This window comes from Morus notabilis, unplaced genomic scaffold (genome assembly GCF_000414095.1).
Source record: "Morus notabilis unplaced genomic scaffold, ASM41409v2 Scaffold1175, whole genome shotgun sequence".
In the NCBI taxonomy this organism is placed as follows: Eukaryota; Viridiplantae; Streptophyta; class Magnoliopsida; order Rosales; family Moraceae; genus Morus; species Morus notabilis.
This window is the reverse complement of record NW_010365976.1, coordinates 213,443-228,768: the sequence shown is the minus strand read 5'-3', so window position 1 is coordinate 228,768 and position 15,326 is coordinate 213,443. Positions and strand designations below refer to the sequence as shown.

General features: G+C 35.9%; 1 protein-coding gene across 1 annotated transcript; it reads left to right on the top strand.

Annotated features, from left to right (window-relative positions):
• Window positions 1–2,061: 2,061 nt before the first annotated feature.
• LOC21392799 (glucose-induced degradation protein 4 homolog) lies at window positions 2,062–14,030 on the top strand. The gene is made up of 8 exons (XM_024172817.1): window positions 2,062–2,139; window positions 2,654–2,712; window positions 3,918–4,061; window positions 12,603–12,676; window positions 12,907–12,961; window positions 13,065–13,127; window positions 13,215–13,342; window positions 13,647–14,030. Exons 1-8 carry the CDS (start codon window positions 2,094–2,096, stop codon window positions 13,723–13,725), a joined length of 648 nt encoding a protein of 215 aa, XP_024028585.1. The 5' UTR covers window positions 2,062–2,093; the 3' UTR covers window positions 13,726–14,030.
• The last annotated feature ends 1,296 nt before the right edge of the window (window positions 14,031–15,326 follow it).

Genomic DNA, 15,326 nt, shown 5'->3' with positions numbered 1-15,326 from the left:
TCTTCTTATTCTCTTTTAAATTAAAATTTCTTATTACAATAAAACCCTCACAAAAAATAGTAAAAAAAGGACACCTGACAATTAAAAAAAAAATTAAATTATACTTAAGAAGGAAACTAATGATAGAGTTTTTTTTCCTCTCCTCACAACCCACGTCATATTCCCAAATTATAAATTATTTCTATTTTAAAATTTATGTCAAAACCCTAATTTTCAACTTTTAGTTTACGGATTAGAACTATGTTGGTGAGATCGTCAAAGAATCAAAGGGGTCGTCCCTTTTTTTGCTGAAAATTTTGTTTTAGCATTCTTCTTTGTGTTGATTTGTTTGTTTTAAAATTTTTGTTTTCATTTAGATTAGACTTTCTTCAGCATTTCTATTTTCCTTTTAAAGGGTATTTTAGACATTTCAAATGTTAAAGTAGAGTGTTAACTGATTAAATGTATGAATTTGTATATTTAATGTAATGTAATGGTATAAGATTAAAAATCAAAGTATATTTTATGAATAAATCTTAAATCTTTTAGCTACATACTAAAGGAGAATCCATTTTTCGGATTCTCCTCCCCCACTAACGAATGTTTCGTTAGTGGGTTTTTTTTCCTCACCTTTTTCTTTTAGCTTTTCACTCCCTCCCCCCTCTCTTTTTAAACTTTCCATTTCTTTTTATGTTTTATTTCTTTTTTTATTTCTTTTTTCCTTTCTTTTTTTATCACCATTTTCATGTTTATCTTTTTTTACCCCATTATACATTTTATTTTTTTTCCTTTCTTCAAATTATTTTTCTCTATAATTCTTCATTAAAATAATTTATTTTTATATATATCTCTGTCTAAGGGGACGTTTGTTTCCTATATCCGTCCCTGATTCTGAATCATGATTCATAGTTCTCTACAGTATTTTTTCTCACAAAAAATACACGTAAAGCGAGAATAGTTCTGAATCATGATTCTGAATACATAAATTAAACGCTCTCTAAGTGTTTTTTTAAAACCCTCTTCTCCTACTATTGACGAAATGATTCGTCCCAGGCCTATATTTTTTTTTGTTTTTTTGTTTCGTTTTTGTTTTTCTTGTCCTTCATTATTCTTTATTCTTTCGGCCTTCATTTTTTTTTCTCTCTTTTTTTATTCTTTTTTGTTGATTTCCCTATTTTTTACTACATTACTAAGGAAAAATAAGTTTTTCCATTGATATTTGCAAAACATTTCGTACACGAGAGGTATATGCAAATGTTTCGTAAAAGATTTCTTTCCCCTTGCTCAAGCGAAATTTTTTTAAATTTTTTGGGATTTTCTTTTTTGAATTTTAGGTTTTTTTTCCCTTTACTTTTTGCTTTAAATCGTTTTCCCTTTTAGTTTTTTTTTCCTCTTTTTTTAAAGAAAAAAAATTTGTATACCTCGAGCGGTTTTTGATTAGTATATATAAGGTATAAAAAGATAAATATCCTTAAAAGATATGATTAATTATAAAAATTCTCTTTAAATTATATCTTTTATAATACTTTGTCCCTAAATCTTTAAAACTTGACATTTATTTTTTCTAAACAATAAAACATTAATAAAATCACCCTAAATCTTTAAAATCTGACATTTATTTTTCCTAAACAATAAAACATTAATAAAATCACCCATCCGTTAAGAAATCTAATAGCTTTTATAAGTATTGCATCTATAATAGTTGTAAAAAATAAAAATTCCTTATTTTTCATTTGGTTATTTTTATCGTAAAAAATATTAAAAAAAACTTCATAATTTTTTTATCATACCAAAAAAAATCATAAAATGTTTACTTATATTTAATTAATAATAAGTGTTTCATATTTAAAAGTATAAATTTAAATTAGTTTTAATTTTAAATTAAATTTTAAATCATATAATTACAAAAATACTTTTAAAATAATAAATTTAATATTAATTTTCGTTAAAAATTTAATAAAATAAGGTTTTTATTAATATTTTATTATTTAAGAGTAACATCGGATGAGAAAATTTTCGTAATTAATCTCAAAAGATATATGTCCTCCAATAAGATTCACTTTAAACACTGTTTGTGAGAAACTGGGAATCAATAGGATTATCGACGGAAAGAAATGCCGGTGAGAGTTGTGGAGAGCTCTGCACCTTCTCAGGTTTCTGGTAACCTCTTCTCTTTCCAATTCCATAACTATTCGCCTTAACAATCAAAATCCTTTTCCCAATCACCCTTTCTACTTGGGATTATTTCTGTTTTCTCTTTTCTCCACTAGTTAGCCTTTCATGGTTCGCTACTGACTTTCTTCAGTGAGGACTTACCGATCACTCCATTGGAACTTCGACTGATTCTGCCACAGACCAAATCCCGTGCCAAGTGGCTCAATAGACTCTCTCTTTACCTTCCCCATCTGACCCACTCCTCCTTCTGCGAATCAGTGGCTTCCTTCCTTGAGATATCGCCCATCGCCTGAGATGGAGCCTAGCTTTCTGACTGGGCTGATACGAGATTGTTTATCTCTTCTGCCATTTTCTCGAAATTTCATTTTGTTTTCTCACCCAATTTTACTGAAATAACCAGATCATGATTCAATTTTTTTTTTTGGTGTTTAATTTTATCCATTATAATTCCTTTTGAATGTTATTATTATGTTGCTAAATTTGGTATTTTACATCTCAGAAGGTGCAAATTCTGAACATACGTCACCCCAGGCTTGTACCCTTTTGAGTGTTGGACAGGTAAATTTTTTATCTCTACTATCTTCTTTACTTAATTTTGTATGTGGGTATTGTCAAAATCTTGTGCTTGTAGTTGCTAGTGATGTTGATTTATATAAGGTCTGCATATACTCTTATGGTTAGTTGCTTAATTGTTGATGACATAAAAGAGTTTACGCTTGATAGTTTACTGCTTTTGATCTTGATTTTATCCGTGAATCACAATATAGCATTGTGAATTATCCAGTGTTTTGCAATTGGAGATTTGCAAACAGTGAAAACATTTGCAAACAATCAATAATTTGGACAAAAAAGAAGCTGCACGAATCGCGACAAAGCATTGTGTATCATAAACATAAGACACATGTTAGTCGAATGTTTTGAAATTGAAGATTTCTTGTGTATACCAATTTGACTTTTCTATGTTTGAGGAGTGCCACAAAATTAAAGCAAAGTGAAAAATCTTTATGAAGAATCAAGAATTTGGAGAAAAAAGAGGCTGCACATTGAGATAACTACAAGTAAAATTTATTTGGGCGATCCATACTTTTTTTTTTTTTTTGCTAAACTGTCTAGGTTATCCATTAATATTCAAATTTCTTTCATTCTCCCTTTCCTTCTCGTTCACTCGTTTGTTTAAGTTTGTAGCTTGAGTTTTTGTGAGTTCGGCCACTTAGCATAGTATGAAAGTGCTAAGGCCGCATGGATTAGTATGCCATCTGCTAGCTAAAATCGTCGAGTCTTGCTCTCATTAATTAAAGCAACAATGTTCTTGGCATGTGGCTAAAGTTATACTCCTTAATTTTTATATATGTGGTTTATTACCCCTGTCTTTCACCACAGTTTGTATGAACATCAAATTGTATGTTGCTAGTACATGAAAGATGGAGATGTGACAATTTCGTTCTTTACATTGTTAGATACTTTAAAGCTTTTATTTGGTAAACGTGATATTGAATATCAGTTTTAAAACAAAATGTTAGTCTTACTATTTAGTACATTGGCTGCAACAGCTTGTTTAAGGGTAAGAATCGTCACTCGAGAATATCGCTTCTTTGTTTTGAGGTGGAGAGGCGAGCCCTGTTCTCTTCTCTTTGTTTTTGTTCTTATTTGATATTCATTATACATTATTGTTGTCATGTAAAGTTTGTGCATCAGTGCATGTAAATGAAGATTCGGAAAGGTAAAAAGCTTCTGTTGATCTCAGTGGTCTAATTATTTTACAGACCTTCTCTGGTACTCAGAATGTTTCGGGTCTGCAAAAAGATGAAGCATGGAGGGTAAATGTCTGTATACAAGGATGTGACCTCGAACACGGTTATCTTTGTGGTACCATGGAAGCTCTTAACGTTCCCATGGCAGATACACCAGTAAGAAATCTCTGCTCTTCATGTGTCAACCACTTAACCTGTCTGAGTAGCCTCTTTGTCCTTCCTTGTTTCCTGCCTGTGGAACTATTTAGGATTGTTAATGAAATGGTGACTCCCTTTTTAAAAACAAACAAACAAACAAACGGGATATATACATTTTTACCAAAAAAAAAAGGAAGAGAAAAAGGGATATATACATCTTAAAGAGCAAACCACTTCAATTCCTAAAATTTCAAAGTTTTACGTACCATTTCTTAACCTGTTGCAAACGTCACATATTTACAGAGTTTTTGGTAAGATTGTAATTTGATAGTGTTGGAAAGTTAGGGAGTTAGGATTTAGTTCTATCTTTTGTTCAATAAAAAATCTGATTCCTAGAACTTAGGATTTAGATACTATAGTGTAAGTTTGAGGGGACAAAAGCATTTTTCGGATCTTATTCATTCAATCAGAAATTACATATTAATAAGGCAGAGATGTTGAACTATATCCCCTTAAATCTAGGAACGAAAATCAAATCCTATCTACGTATGAAATCAAAAATTACAAAATCAGAAACAACTAGAAGATCTTGTCTAGAATTCTAAATTCAAACTTATTAATGAAACAATTAAATCTAATCTGATTTTTCCCCCAATCCTAACTAACACTCAGACACTCCTCCTCAAGTTGGAGCAGAGATATCAATCATGCCTAACTTGCTAATTAGATGTTCGAAGTTAGCTCTCTCAGAAGTTCTTTGATCAATATATCTTCTATTTCTTGAGTCGTTGGGACAAAAGGCAGAAAAATCTCGCTAGACTCGAGCTTTTCATTTATAAAATGCCGGTCTATCTCAACATGTTTGGTCCTGTCATGTTGTACAGGATTATGAGCGATACTTATTGCAGCTTTATTGTCACAGACGACTTTGTGGGATGATAAGTTGGCCTCCTTAATTCTTCCAAAACTTTACTTAACCAAAGAGCTTCACAGATGCCATGTGCCATTGCTCGAAACTCGGCCTCGGCGCTACTTCGTGCTATATTCCGAGTGTTTCTTGAAAATGAGTCCTTTTCATGGGGTAGCTTTTAGGTTCCTCATGATCCTATAGACTGCCTCGAGATGTTCTTCACATGGTGAGTGCAAATGCAATATCTGGCCGAGTAGGTGAGAGATATATCAACTTGCTTGCTAGCTGTTGGTACCGGGTTGTATCAACTGGCACACCATCAATTTTTTCCCTGAGATTTTGATTTGGATCCATAGGCGATCAGAAGGTCGGCACTTACTCATTATGGTTTCTTAAGGAGCTCAAGAATGTACTTTCTTTGGAATATGACTATGCCTCCTTGGAACAAGCTACTTCCATTCCAAGAAAATACTTAATTGGACCCATATACTTGATTTCGAACTCTTGTGCTAAGTGGTGCTTCAATCGCTCTATCTCTAGCGAATTATGTCTTCTAAGGGTAATGTCATCTACATAGGCTATCAAAACTGTCACCTCTAATTTTCCAGAAAACTTGAGGAACAAAGTATGATTAGTCTGAGCTTGAGTACACTCGTATTTCTTCACTGATCGGGTGAATCTGTCAAACCAAGCTCTTGGTGACTGTTTTAGTCCATAAAGAGACTTTTTTAGCTTAAAACCTTATTGCCAAACTTTTCACTGAAAGAGGGGGGGCATCCTTATAAACTTCCTCTTCCAGATCTCTATTAAGGAAGGCATTCCTTACACCCATCTGGTGTAGAGGCCTATCCAAGTTGGCGGCAATGGGTTGTAGAACTCTCACTGTGTTTAGCTTCGCAACTGGCACAAAAGTCTCATAGTAGTCAATGCCATATGTTTGAGTGTAGCCCTTTGCCACTAGTCCAGCTTTGTACTGTTCCACCTAGCCATCTGAATTGTACTTTACAGAAAAAGCCCACTTGCATCCAACAATGCTCTTTCCCTTTGGTAAATCTGTGACTTCCCAAGTAGGTTTTTTTCCCAAGGGCGTTCATCTCCTCAAATACAACTTCCTTCCATTTAGGATTGTTTAGAGCTTCCTGCACACTTCTCAGGATTTCTATACTTGAAAGATGAGAGACAAATGCACGATATGATGGTGACAAATGTTCATAAGACACAAAGTTTGACAAGGGATGTTTAGTACAAGACCTGACTCCTTTTCGACAAGCAATAGGAAGATTACTAGACTCCATAAAGGAAGGTTCTGAAATGGAAGAATTTTTACCTGACCTTTGTGTGGAATATGAACATAGCTTTGTGTTGGAATCATGACCTTGCTCCAAAGTTTTGGTCTCTCTCTTTTGTTTCAAGTACTCTCTTGAGTATACATTCAGTCATTTTCTTTGCTCTTTGTTTACCATTAGTTTCTATTTTACTTCCCTCTATATTAGGCATTATGGCCAATTGTAAATTTTCATTACCTGGAACACGAGATTCCTCACAGGCGTTTCTTTTCCGACCGTCTCAGGTTTAGCAGATGGTTCGGATTCAATAGGGAGGATCTCAAGTGCCCCAGATTCGGGTGATGAGGAAATCTCAGGTTCAACAGCTTGTTTTTTCATCTGCTTCCAGAATTGTAGGAAGTACAAAATTTGATTTTCGAAACATCAAATCAAGATTTGAATTTAAATTTTGTTTTTTTTTAAATCAAAATTTGAATTTAGTTTTTGAAATACCGAATCTTCCATATTCACCGAATCTTCCACATTCACCGAATCTTCCATATTCGTCTCCCCCTGAAGATGAGTATTACCAAAAAGGGATTTGATTTGAAAAAAGTTGCGTCCATAGTTACAAATTTTTTTTTTGTTTTGAAATCGGATCAAAACATTTATAACCTTTCTGAGTTGGGGAATATCCGATAAAAACACATTTTTTTGCTCTTGGGTCAAGTTTACCCCTATTATGACTGCTGATGTGAACAAATGTTGTGCATCCAAAAATTTTCGGGAATATTTGATAAAATCCGTGACTCGGGGGAATAATTTTGGAAAATTTTTAATGGTATCGTAAATTTCAAAACTCTACTAGGCATGCAGTTTATTAAATAAGCCGCTATAAGAATGGCTTCCCCCCACAAATATTTCAGGACGTTGGTTGAAAACATTAATGATCGTGCCACTTCTAGTAGATGTTTATTTTTTCTTTCGATGTCCCCATTTTGCTGTGGTGTGGTGTGTCATTACAAGAGCTTTGATGTATTATCCCTTTTCTCGGAAAGTAAATTCCCAAAATTTTATTCCGAAATTTTTATCCTTTTTTCGGGAAAAGTATTCTGTCCCTTTGTCACTTTGAAAATTTTGAATTTTAGTCTGAAATTGTGTTTGATCTTGTTCTGGAAATTTTTGATAACTTGTTCCGCCTCATATTTTTCTTTGAGCAAGTAAACCTACCTAAGTAGTGTGTCATCATCAATGAATGTGATAAACCATCGTTTTCCTGAATAAGTGTTTTCTTGTGATGGCCTCCAAACATCTATAAACCTACCGAAGATTGCTTTTCACACTCCCAAAGGCCATTATGACTTCCTAGCCATGTCATTCGGTTTGACAAATGCCTCGGCTACCTTCCAATCCTTGATAAATGAGGTATTAAAGCCGTTCTTAAGAAATTGTGTTGGTATTTTTTGACGATATTCTATTTTACAGTGATTCTTGGGAGGCACATTTGGTACTTTTGGACAAGGTTCTCTAAGTTTTGGAAGAGAACCACTTGTATGTAAATCAGAATAAATGCATTTTTGCTCAAGAGCGCTTATAATATTTGGGCCATATTATTTCTAAAGATGGTGTTTCAGCTGACCTTAGTAAGATTCAAGCTATGTTGGATTGGTTGACTCCTCGGTCTATTAAGGAGTTGCGGGAATTTTTGGGTCTTACCGGGTATTACCGTCATTTCATCCCTGGTTATGGCCGAATTTCATGGCCTTTAACGCAACAACTTAAGAAGGATTGTTGGAATGCCGAAGCCGACACTGCATTTTAATAGTTGAAGCATGCAATGACGAAGGTGCCCGTGCTCGCTTTATCGGATTTTACCCAGCCCTTTGTAGTGGAGTTGGATGCGTTGCGGTTTGGTATTGGTGTTGTGTTGATGCAGCAACAACAGCCAATTGCTTATTTTAATCAAGTCCTCTCCGCACGTGCTCGAGCGAAGTCACTTTATGAGCGGGAGCTAATGTCCATGGCGTTGGCTATACAAAAGTGGAGACATTATCTGCTTGGGAGGCATTTCGTTGTGCACACTGATCAGAAAAGTTTGAAGTTCTTACTTGAACAACGTTTAGTAAGTGACGAGCATCAAAAGCGGTTATGTAAGTTGTTGGGTTATGATTTTGAGATTCAATACAAGCCGAGCGTTGAGAATAAGGCTGCGGATGCTCTGTCTCGGCAGCAAATGGAGCTCGAATTAGTGGTAATGTCATCTCCGGTGGTCCTTGATATTGTTGATTTGCATCAACAAGAGTTGGCGGATCGTAAGTTAGCCAAGATTTGGGCTGCGTTACTTCAAGGGGTTGCACCTTTGAAAGGTTATACGTTGCAGCGGGATCAACTGCTTTTTAATGGGCGTTTGGTAATTCCTAAGCATTCTCCTCTTATTTCCTCGTTGTTGCATGAATTCCTTGGTAGTAAGATTGGTGGACATTCAGGGGTTCTCAAAACTTATAAGTGGTTGGCTACGGAATTTTATTGGGAGGGAATGCATAGAGATGTGGATTCTTTTGTGGCTGCCTTGCACTGTTTGTCAGCAAAATAAGTCTTTCACTTTGTCTCTCAGGGGACTGTTGCAACCTATTCCTATTCCCCATTGAGAGGATATCTCAATGGATTTTATTTAGGGGCTGCCTAAATTGGAGGGGTACGATTCTATTTTGGTGGTTGTTGATCGCTAAACAAGTATGCACATTTTCTTGGTCTCAAGCATCTTTTTTCTGCTAAATCAGTGGTTGCTCTCTTCGTTAAGGAGATTGTCCGCCTTCCTGGGTTTCCGAGGAGTATTATCTCTGATCAGGATAAAATTTTCTTAAGCCACTTTTGGAGTGAACTTTTCAAGTTGTAGGGGACTTCCTTGTGTCGAAGTACGACATACCAACCACAATCAGATGGTCAGATTGAGGTAGCTAATAGGTGTTTGGAGGCTTACTTGCGCTGTTTTGTTTTGGAGAAGCCTTGGCAATGGTTTTCTTACCTTCCGTGGGCTGAGTTTTGGTATAATACTAGCTTTCATGTGTTAGCAACTATGATGCCTTTTAAGGCTCTATATGGCCGAGATCCTTCCCGTTGGTTCCTTATGTGGCTGGTTCAACAGCGACTTCGGAGTTGGATCAACAACTAGGCGATCGCGATGCCCTCTTGGCTGAATTGAAAGACCATTTGATCCGTGCTCAACAGTCTATGAAGGAGACCGCAAATAAGAAGCGCCGAGATTTGTCTTTTGATGTGGGTGACATGGTTTTCTTGAAGTTGCAGCCATATCGCCATCGCTTGTTAGCGAGGGTTGTCAATGAGAAACTTTCCCCTCGGTATTATGGTCCTTTTTAGGTGCTTGCTCGTGTGGGATGAATGGCTTACCGTTTGCAATTACCAGTTGATGCCAAACTACACCCTGTTTTTCATGTTTCTCGGTTGAATAAGCTATTGCCACTTTGGTGGCTTCTCAATCTCTTCCCCCGATCCTTTCCGAGGACTTGACATTGCAGGCGGAGCCGGAATAGGTTTTGGATACTCTTTACTCTCTTATCACGGGGCAACTAGAGGTTATTCTTAAGTAGCGTCAGGGTGGGTGGGGGTGTGTAATTGATAAGCCTTTACTTCGGCAAGTGTTCATTCGGAAGAATAAAAGGGGCCAAAGGGGTGGTTGAGTGAGGTGGTAGTTGTTTGTTAGTGAAAGAAGAATGGTTTTGGTTGTTAGAAGGTGGTTAGGGAGGAAGGTTGTTAGTTATTGAGGACATTAGTTAGTTAGAGGGTATGAGCTGAATAAAAGGGGGAGAGGGGTTGGGAAGAACTAGAATCAGTAGTGGGAAAGTCTTGGAGTTTGTTCCAAGCAAGGGAGGTTGCTGACCCTCGAAGATCTGCCTTGTTCTTGTATTACCAACCCATTATCAATAAAGATTTACTTCATTTTTCTCTAATCCATTTCCCTAAGTTCCTTAGAGCACAAATTAGCCTAGGTCTATCACACCTGTAATCTCATCGTAGAATTATGATCATACCGGGAAAAGAGGAAGCGCAAATATGGAAAAAAAATTTGGGCAAGTTTACTCACGAAAATATCCAACTCAAGAAAAAGAGGTTGAAGCTTCTCTGCAATGCCATGAGTCCAATCCACAGCAAAACCAAAACTCACCAGGTACTTCCCAATTTAATCTAGTCTCCAAAAAACACCATCCAATGATTTTAATATTCCAATTGTTGTTCGTAAGGGTGTTAGGTCATGTACAAATTATCCGTTGTGAAAGTTTGTGTCTTATGAAAAACTGTCACCATCGTTTCCTGCCTTTGCTTCTCAACTTTCACTTGTGGAGATTTTCCAAGAATGTACACGAGGATGCCTTTTAGGTTCCAGAGTGGAAGGAAGCAGTTTTTGAGGAGATGCAAGCTCTTGAGAAGAACAAGACCTGGGAAGTGGTAGATCTGCCCAAAGGAAACAATTAGATGCAAATGGGTGTTCACTTTAAACTAAGTCTGACAGTACACTTGAGAGATATAAGGCTTGATTGGTAGCCAAGGGTTTTACTCAGACTTACGGTATTGACTATATTGAAAACCAAACACTGTAAGAGTTTTGTTATTAATTGTAGCTAACCTAGATTGGCCACTACAGCAACTTGATGTCAAGAATGCCTTCATGAATTAGGATTTAGAAGAACAGGTCTACATGGATGTACCTCCTGGCTTTGGAGAAAATTCGGCTCAAAAGTGTAGATTGAAAAAGTCGCTATATGAACTCAAGCAATCACTGCGAACATGGTTCGAAAAGTTCACCGATCTATGAAGAACCAAGGGTACAACCAAGCTCACAAGACTCTACAATGTTTATGAAGTACTCTATAGGAGGAAAGATAATGGTCTTGATAGTGTACGTTGATGACAATATCTTAACAGGTGATGATTGTGCTGAGTTGAGTCGACTAAAGATGAGTTTGGCTAAAGAATTTGAGATTAAAGATTTGGCATCTCTCAAGTATTTTTGGGAATGGAAGTTGCAAGAGCGAAGATAGGAATTGTGGTAAATCAATGCAAGTATATCCTAGATCTCCTCAACGAGATCGGGATGAGTTTTACCAAGTATATCCTAGAGATGAGTGGATGTAGGCCTTCGGACATATTAATAGACCCAAATGTAAAATTTGGAAAGAACAAAAACGTGGAGCTAGTAGACACTACTCGGTACAAAAAATTAGTGGGGAAACTAATCTATTTATCCCACATGTCCCGACATAACCTTTGTTGTTAGCTTGGTGAGTCAGTTCATGCACTCAGTTAAGAAAGAACATCTAGAGGCCGTCTATCGAATTTTGTGGTTTTTAAAGGGTTCTCATGAAACGGCTTATTCTTCAAAAAAAAAAAAAAAAATCCACAACGAAATATTGAAGTCTACACCGATGCAAGATTGGGCAGGTTCTATAATTGATCGAAGATCAACAACCTGATACTCTACCTATGTGTGGGGTAATTTGGTCACATGGAGAAGCAAGAAGCATAATGTTGTGTCTCGAAGCAGTGCAGAAGCATAATACAGAGCCATGGCCAATGGGGTTTGTGAATTATTATGGTTACAACGGGTTCTTGCAGAATTACAGAAGCTTGTGAATACACCGATGAAATTGTACTGTGACAATAAAGCAGCGATAAGCATAGTTCATAATCCAGTCCAACACGACCCAACCAAGCATGTCGAGATTGATAGACATTTTATCAAGGAGAAGCTTGAAGCAAGAATCATTTGCATACCATTCGTTTCAACATCGTAGCAAATGGCAGACATTCGTACAAAAGGATTGTTCAAACCTAACTTCGAGGTTCTTGTCAGCAAGTTGGGTTTGATCGATATCTACGCACCAACTTGAGGGGGAGTGTCGGAAAGTTAGGGAGTTAGGATTTAGTTCTATTTTTTGTTCAATAAAAAATCTTATTCCTAGACTTAGGATTCAGATATTATAGGTTCTAGATTTGTTATTTTCATCAAGTTAGTTAGGATTACAAGGATACAAGCAATCCAATTTTATTCATGTAATTCACATATTATTCAATAAGAAGAATTGAATTATTTTCTTCTCAAAACCTTCAGATGATAATGTAACTTAGAAGTGTTTGTTGCTTTTATTTTCCTCTTTTGCGTTTCTTTATGTTCAATGACATCCTTTGACGTAAGAATATCGTTTTTGATATTATTGTAAAAAAAAAAAAAAAAACATAGATTCCAGCTTTTGTAGTTTTTTTTCTCTCTCTCTGTTTTTTTTCTCTCTCTCTTTTTTTTTTTTTTTTTTTTTTTTTTTTTTTGAAGTCCTCATAAAGCATTACCTTTTCCATTCTAACATCTGTCAGGTAGTAACCTTTTGGGAAGGAGAAATTGTTGATACCAAGAATTATACTTTCTTCACTGGCAAATGGGAAGCAACGTATGTTTCCTTTCGTTTTGTATTTTTTTTTTCTCAATTCATTATACTTTTTAGGTAGCTCAAATCCTGTTTAAATTGCAGATTCTATCTTTTCTTTATTTATAATTATTGCTGATACTATCAAGTACTGCTTTTATGATGCCATTGCCATTCACTAGATAGCTATTCAAAAATCAGAAGCACGAACAAATCTGTTTTCTACTTCTGACTAGTTTGTGATATCTTGGCAGACCAGAGGATGATATTAGGCACTGGACCAAGTTTACTTCCTTTAGTCCTTTAACGGTAAGAATCCGGACTTCTTAATCAGACTCGTAAAATTCCTAATCTCCCAATTCATGTGTTTGTTTGTTTATTTATTTATTTATTTATTTATTTATTTGGCCAGAGCCAAGTGGAAGCTGATGGGGGAAAATCTTTGGACCTGAGCAACTATCCGTACATATTTATGGTAAACATTTCACATATTTTTGCCGCTTGATAGAAGGGTACTATATCCAAAGCAAGACCTCTTCAATAATTCTTTTGCCTGGTGCAGAGATGGAAAGAGCAATACTTCGTGAATGTCGGAACGGACTGCGGGTTAACTATAGCTGGCTTTTACTATGTATGCTTCTCTTGTAGTGACGGATCTATCAATGGCTTCTACTATGATCCTAACAGCAGGTCTTTACTCCCTAAAGCATTTTGTTTTACATTATATAAAGAGGAAACTGATGGCTTTTCTTTTTCACTGTGACATTTTTTCCTTCTAACTTCCTTTCTCTAATCTATGGTCCCTTTTTCCTGTTTAAATATTCTGTTTAAGTTTGAAGTACTAGGCATTTTAAAGAGAAGTAGATCAAATCTTAAGCTAGTTATGCTTCTGAAGTAATTGATGATAATTTAATCTTGCAACCTTATTTGTGGTATGCTGATTGACTCCGGAATAACAGAGAAGTAAATGACAATTTACTTGAACGAATTGCAGCCCGTTCCAGAAGCTGGAGCTGAAATCTACCAATGAGGGAAGATCGGGTTTCAGTTTTTCATCATACGAGTTGCGATGAGATGGAAGACAAGTAACCGGTTTTCGAGAATTACCACCCAAATGAATCTATGGATAAAACATGTTTCTGGATTCTCAGAAAACTTGGAGAAAAAAGGGGTTTTATGACTTGTTAGTTGTAGAAAACTAGATGAGATGTTCATTTGTTTGTATTAGTGTCTATTCACAAACTTCATTTTGCAGCATTCTTCTTGTATATGGTACATGATGAGTTTCACTGTATTATTCAAGCATGCATATTTAGTTAAGTTTGTTGTGTGTGCGAACACAGACAATTTGATATGTGACCATTCAAAACATAATCATTCGGGTAGGGTGCTTTTTCTTACTCCAATATGAAAGTTAATTTAGCATAGTCGTACAAAGTTGTCTTACTAAGATACAGTTAGAAGATGGTAGGGTCTACCCGGCCTGTTTGGTATACGAGTTCAAACAATGGTTTAAATTAGGGTTTTTAATTATAATTTTTAAAATTTAAATTTTTTATGAGAGAAAAATAATGTAGTAGAAAATTCTGGATTTACACAGTAACAAAACCCGTTTATTAGATATACACTACGGCTTCGTTCACTTTACGGATTCGAGTTTTCAATTCGAGCTGAGATGTGACATTTTCTGATAGCTTTTCACTGTAGCAAAAAAAGTTGATGTGATATTTTTTGAGAGTTTTTTACTGTAAAAACTTAAAATTGAAAACTCGAATCGGTGAAATGAATGAGGTCTACATGTTTCTGAATTATATATTTGGTCAAAAAATATGAGAATAGAAAAATATATGTAAAATGATTTTGTTTTTTTGTATGAAAATGAAAATGAAAACGTTTTCATTTTCATTTTGGAATCATTTTTTAAAATGCGTTTGGTAGTTTTATTTCGAGATTGATTTCAGTTTAAAAAAAACTGAAATTGTGTTTGGTGGTTTAATTTTAAAAACATGTAATAATATTTAAAATTAAAATATATTAAATAAATAATATTATTAAATATATTAAATAATAATATATTAAATAAACGTTGTATACATGATAAACGTTGGTGGTTATGGAAGTTCCGACTCTGGTGAGGTGGAGGAAGGGGCGGCGGCGGAGTCGGATGAGGATGATCGGAGGCGGTTGTGGTGGTGTTTAGGGGCAGCGAGGTCGAGGCGAGAGAGGAGGGGGGGAAATGAAAATGGGAAATCGGAGAAGGGGGGGCAGTCGAGGGGGGCAGGCGGAGGGAGAAGAGTGGGGCAGGTGGGTTTTGGAAAGATAATATTTAATATTATTAGATAAAAAAAAAATCACAAACTCATATCAAGATAATATCACAAACTCAGGACCAAACAAACAAAAAACCTGCAAATGAGATCTGATAACAAAAAAACCGCCAAAAACTTGCTCCTTCCATCTCTGCAAATTAGATCCGCTGCCACCACCTCCACATCCCAGCTCTAGCGAGCCCAAGCAAATCCCGCTGCCACTTCCACAGCCAAGCTCCGGCGAGCCCAGGGAATCGTACTACCACCTCCGTGGCCGTGTTCTGTGAAAATTTGCACATCTCCGACTCGCGACAATCTTCAGTGGAGCACGAACCACTAGTTGTCGTCGTCCACATTAGATTTGG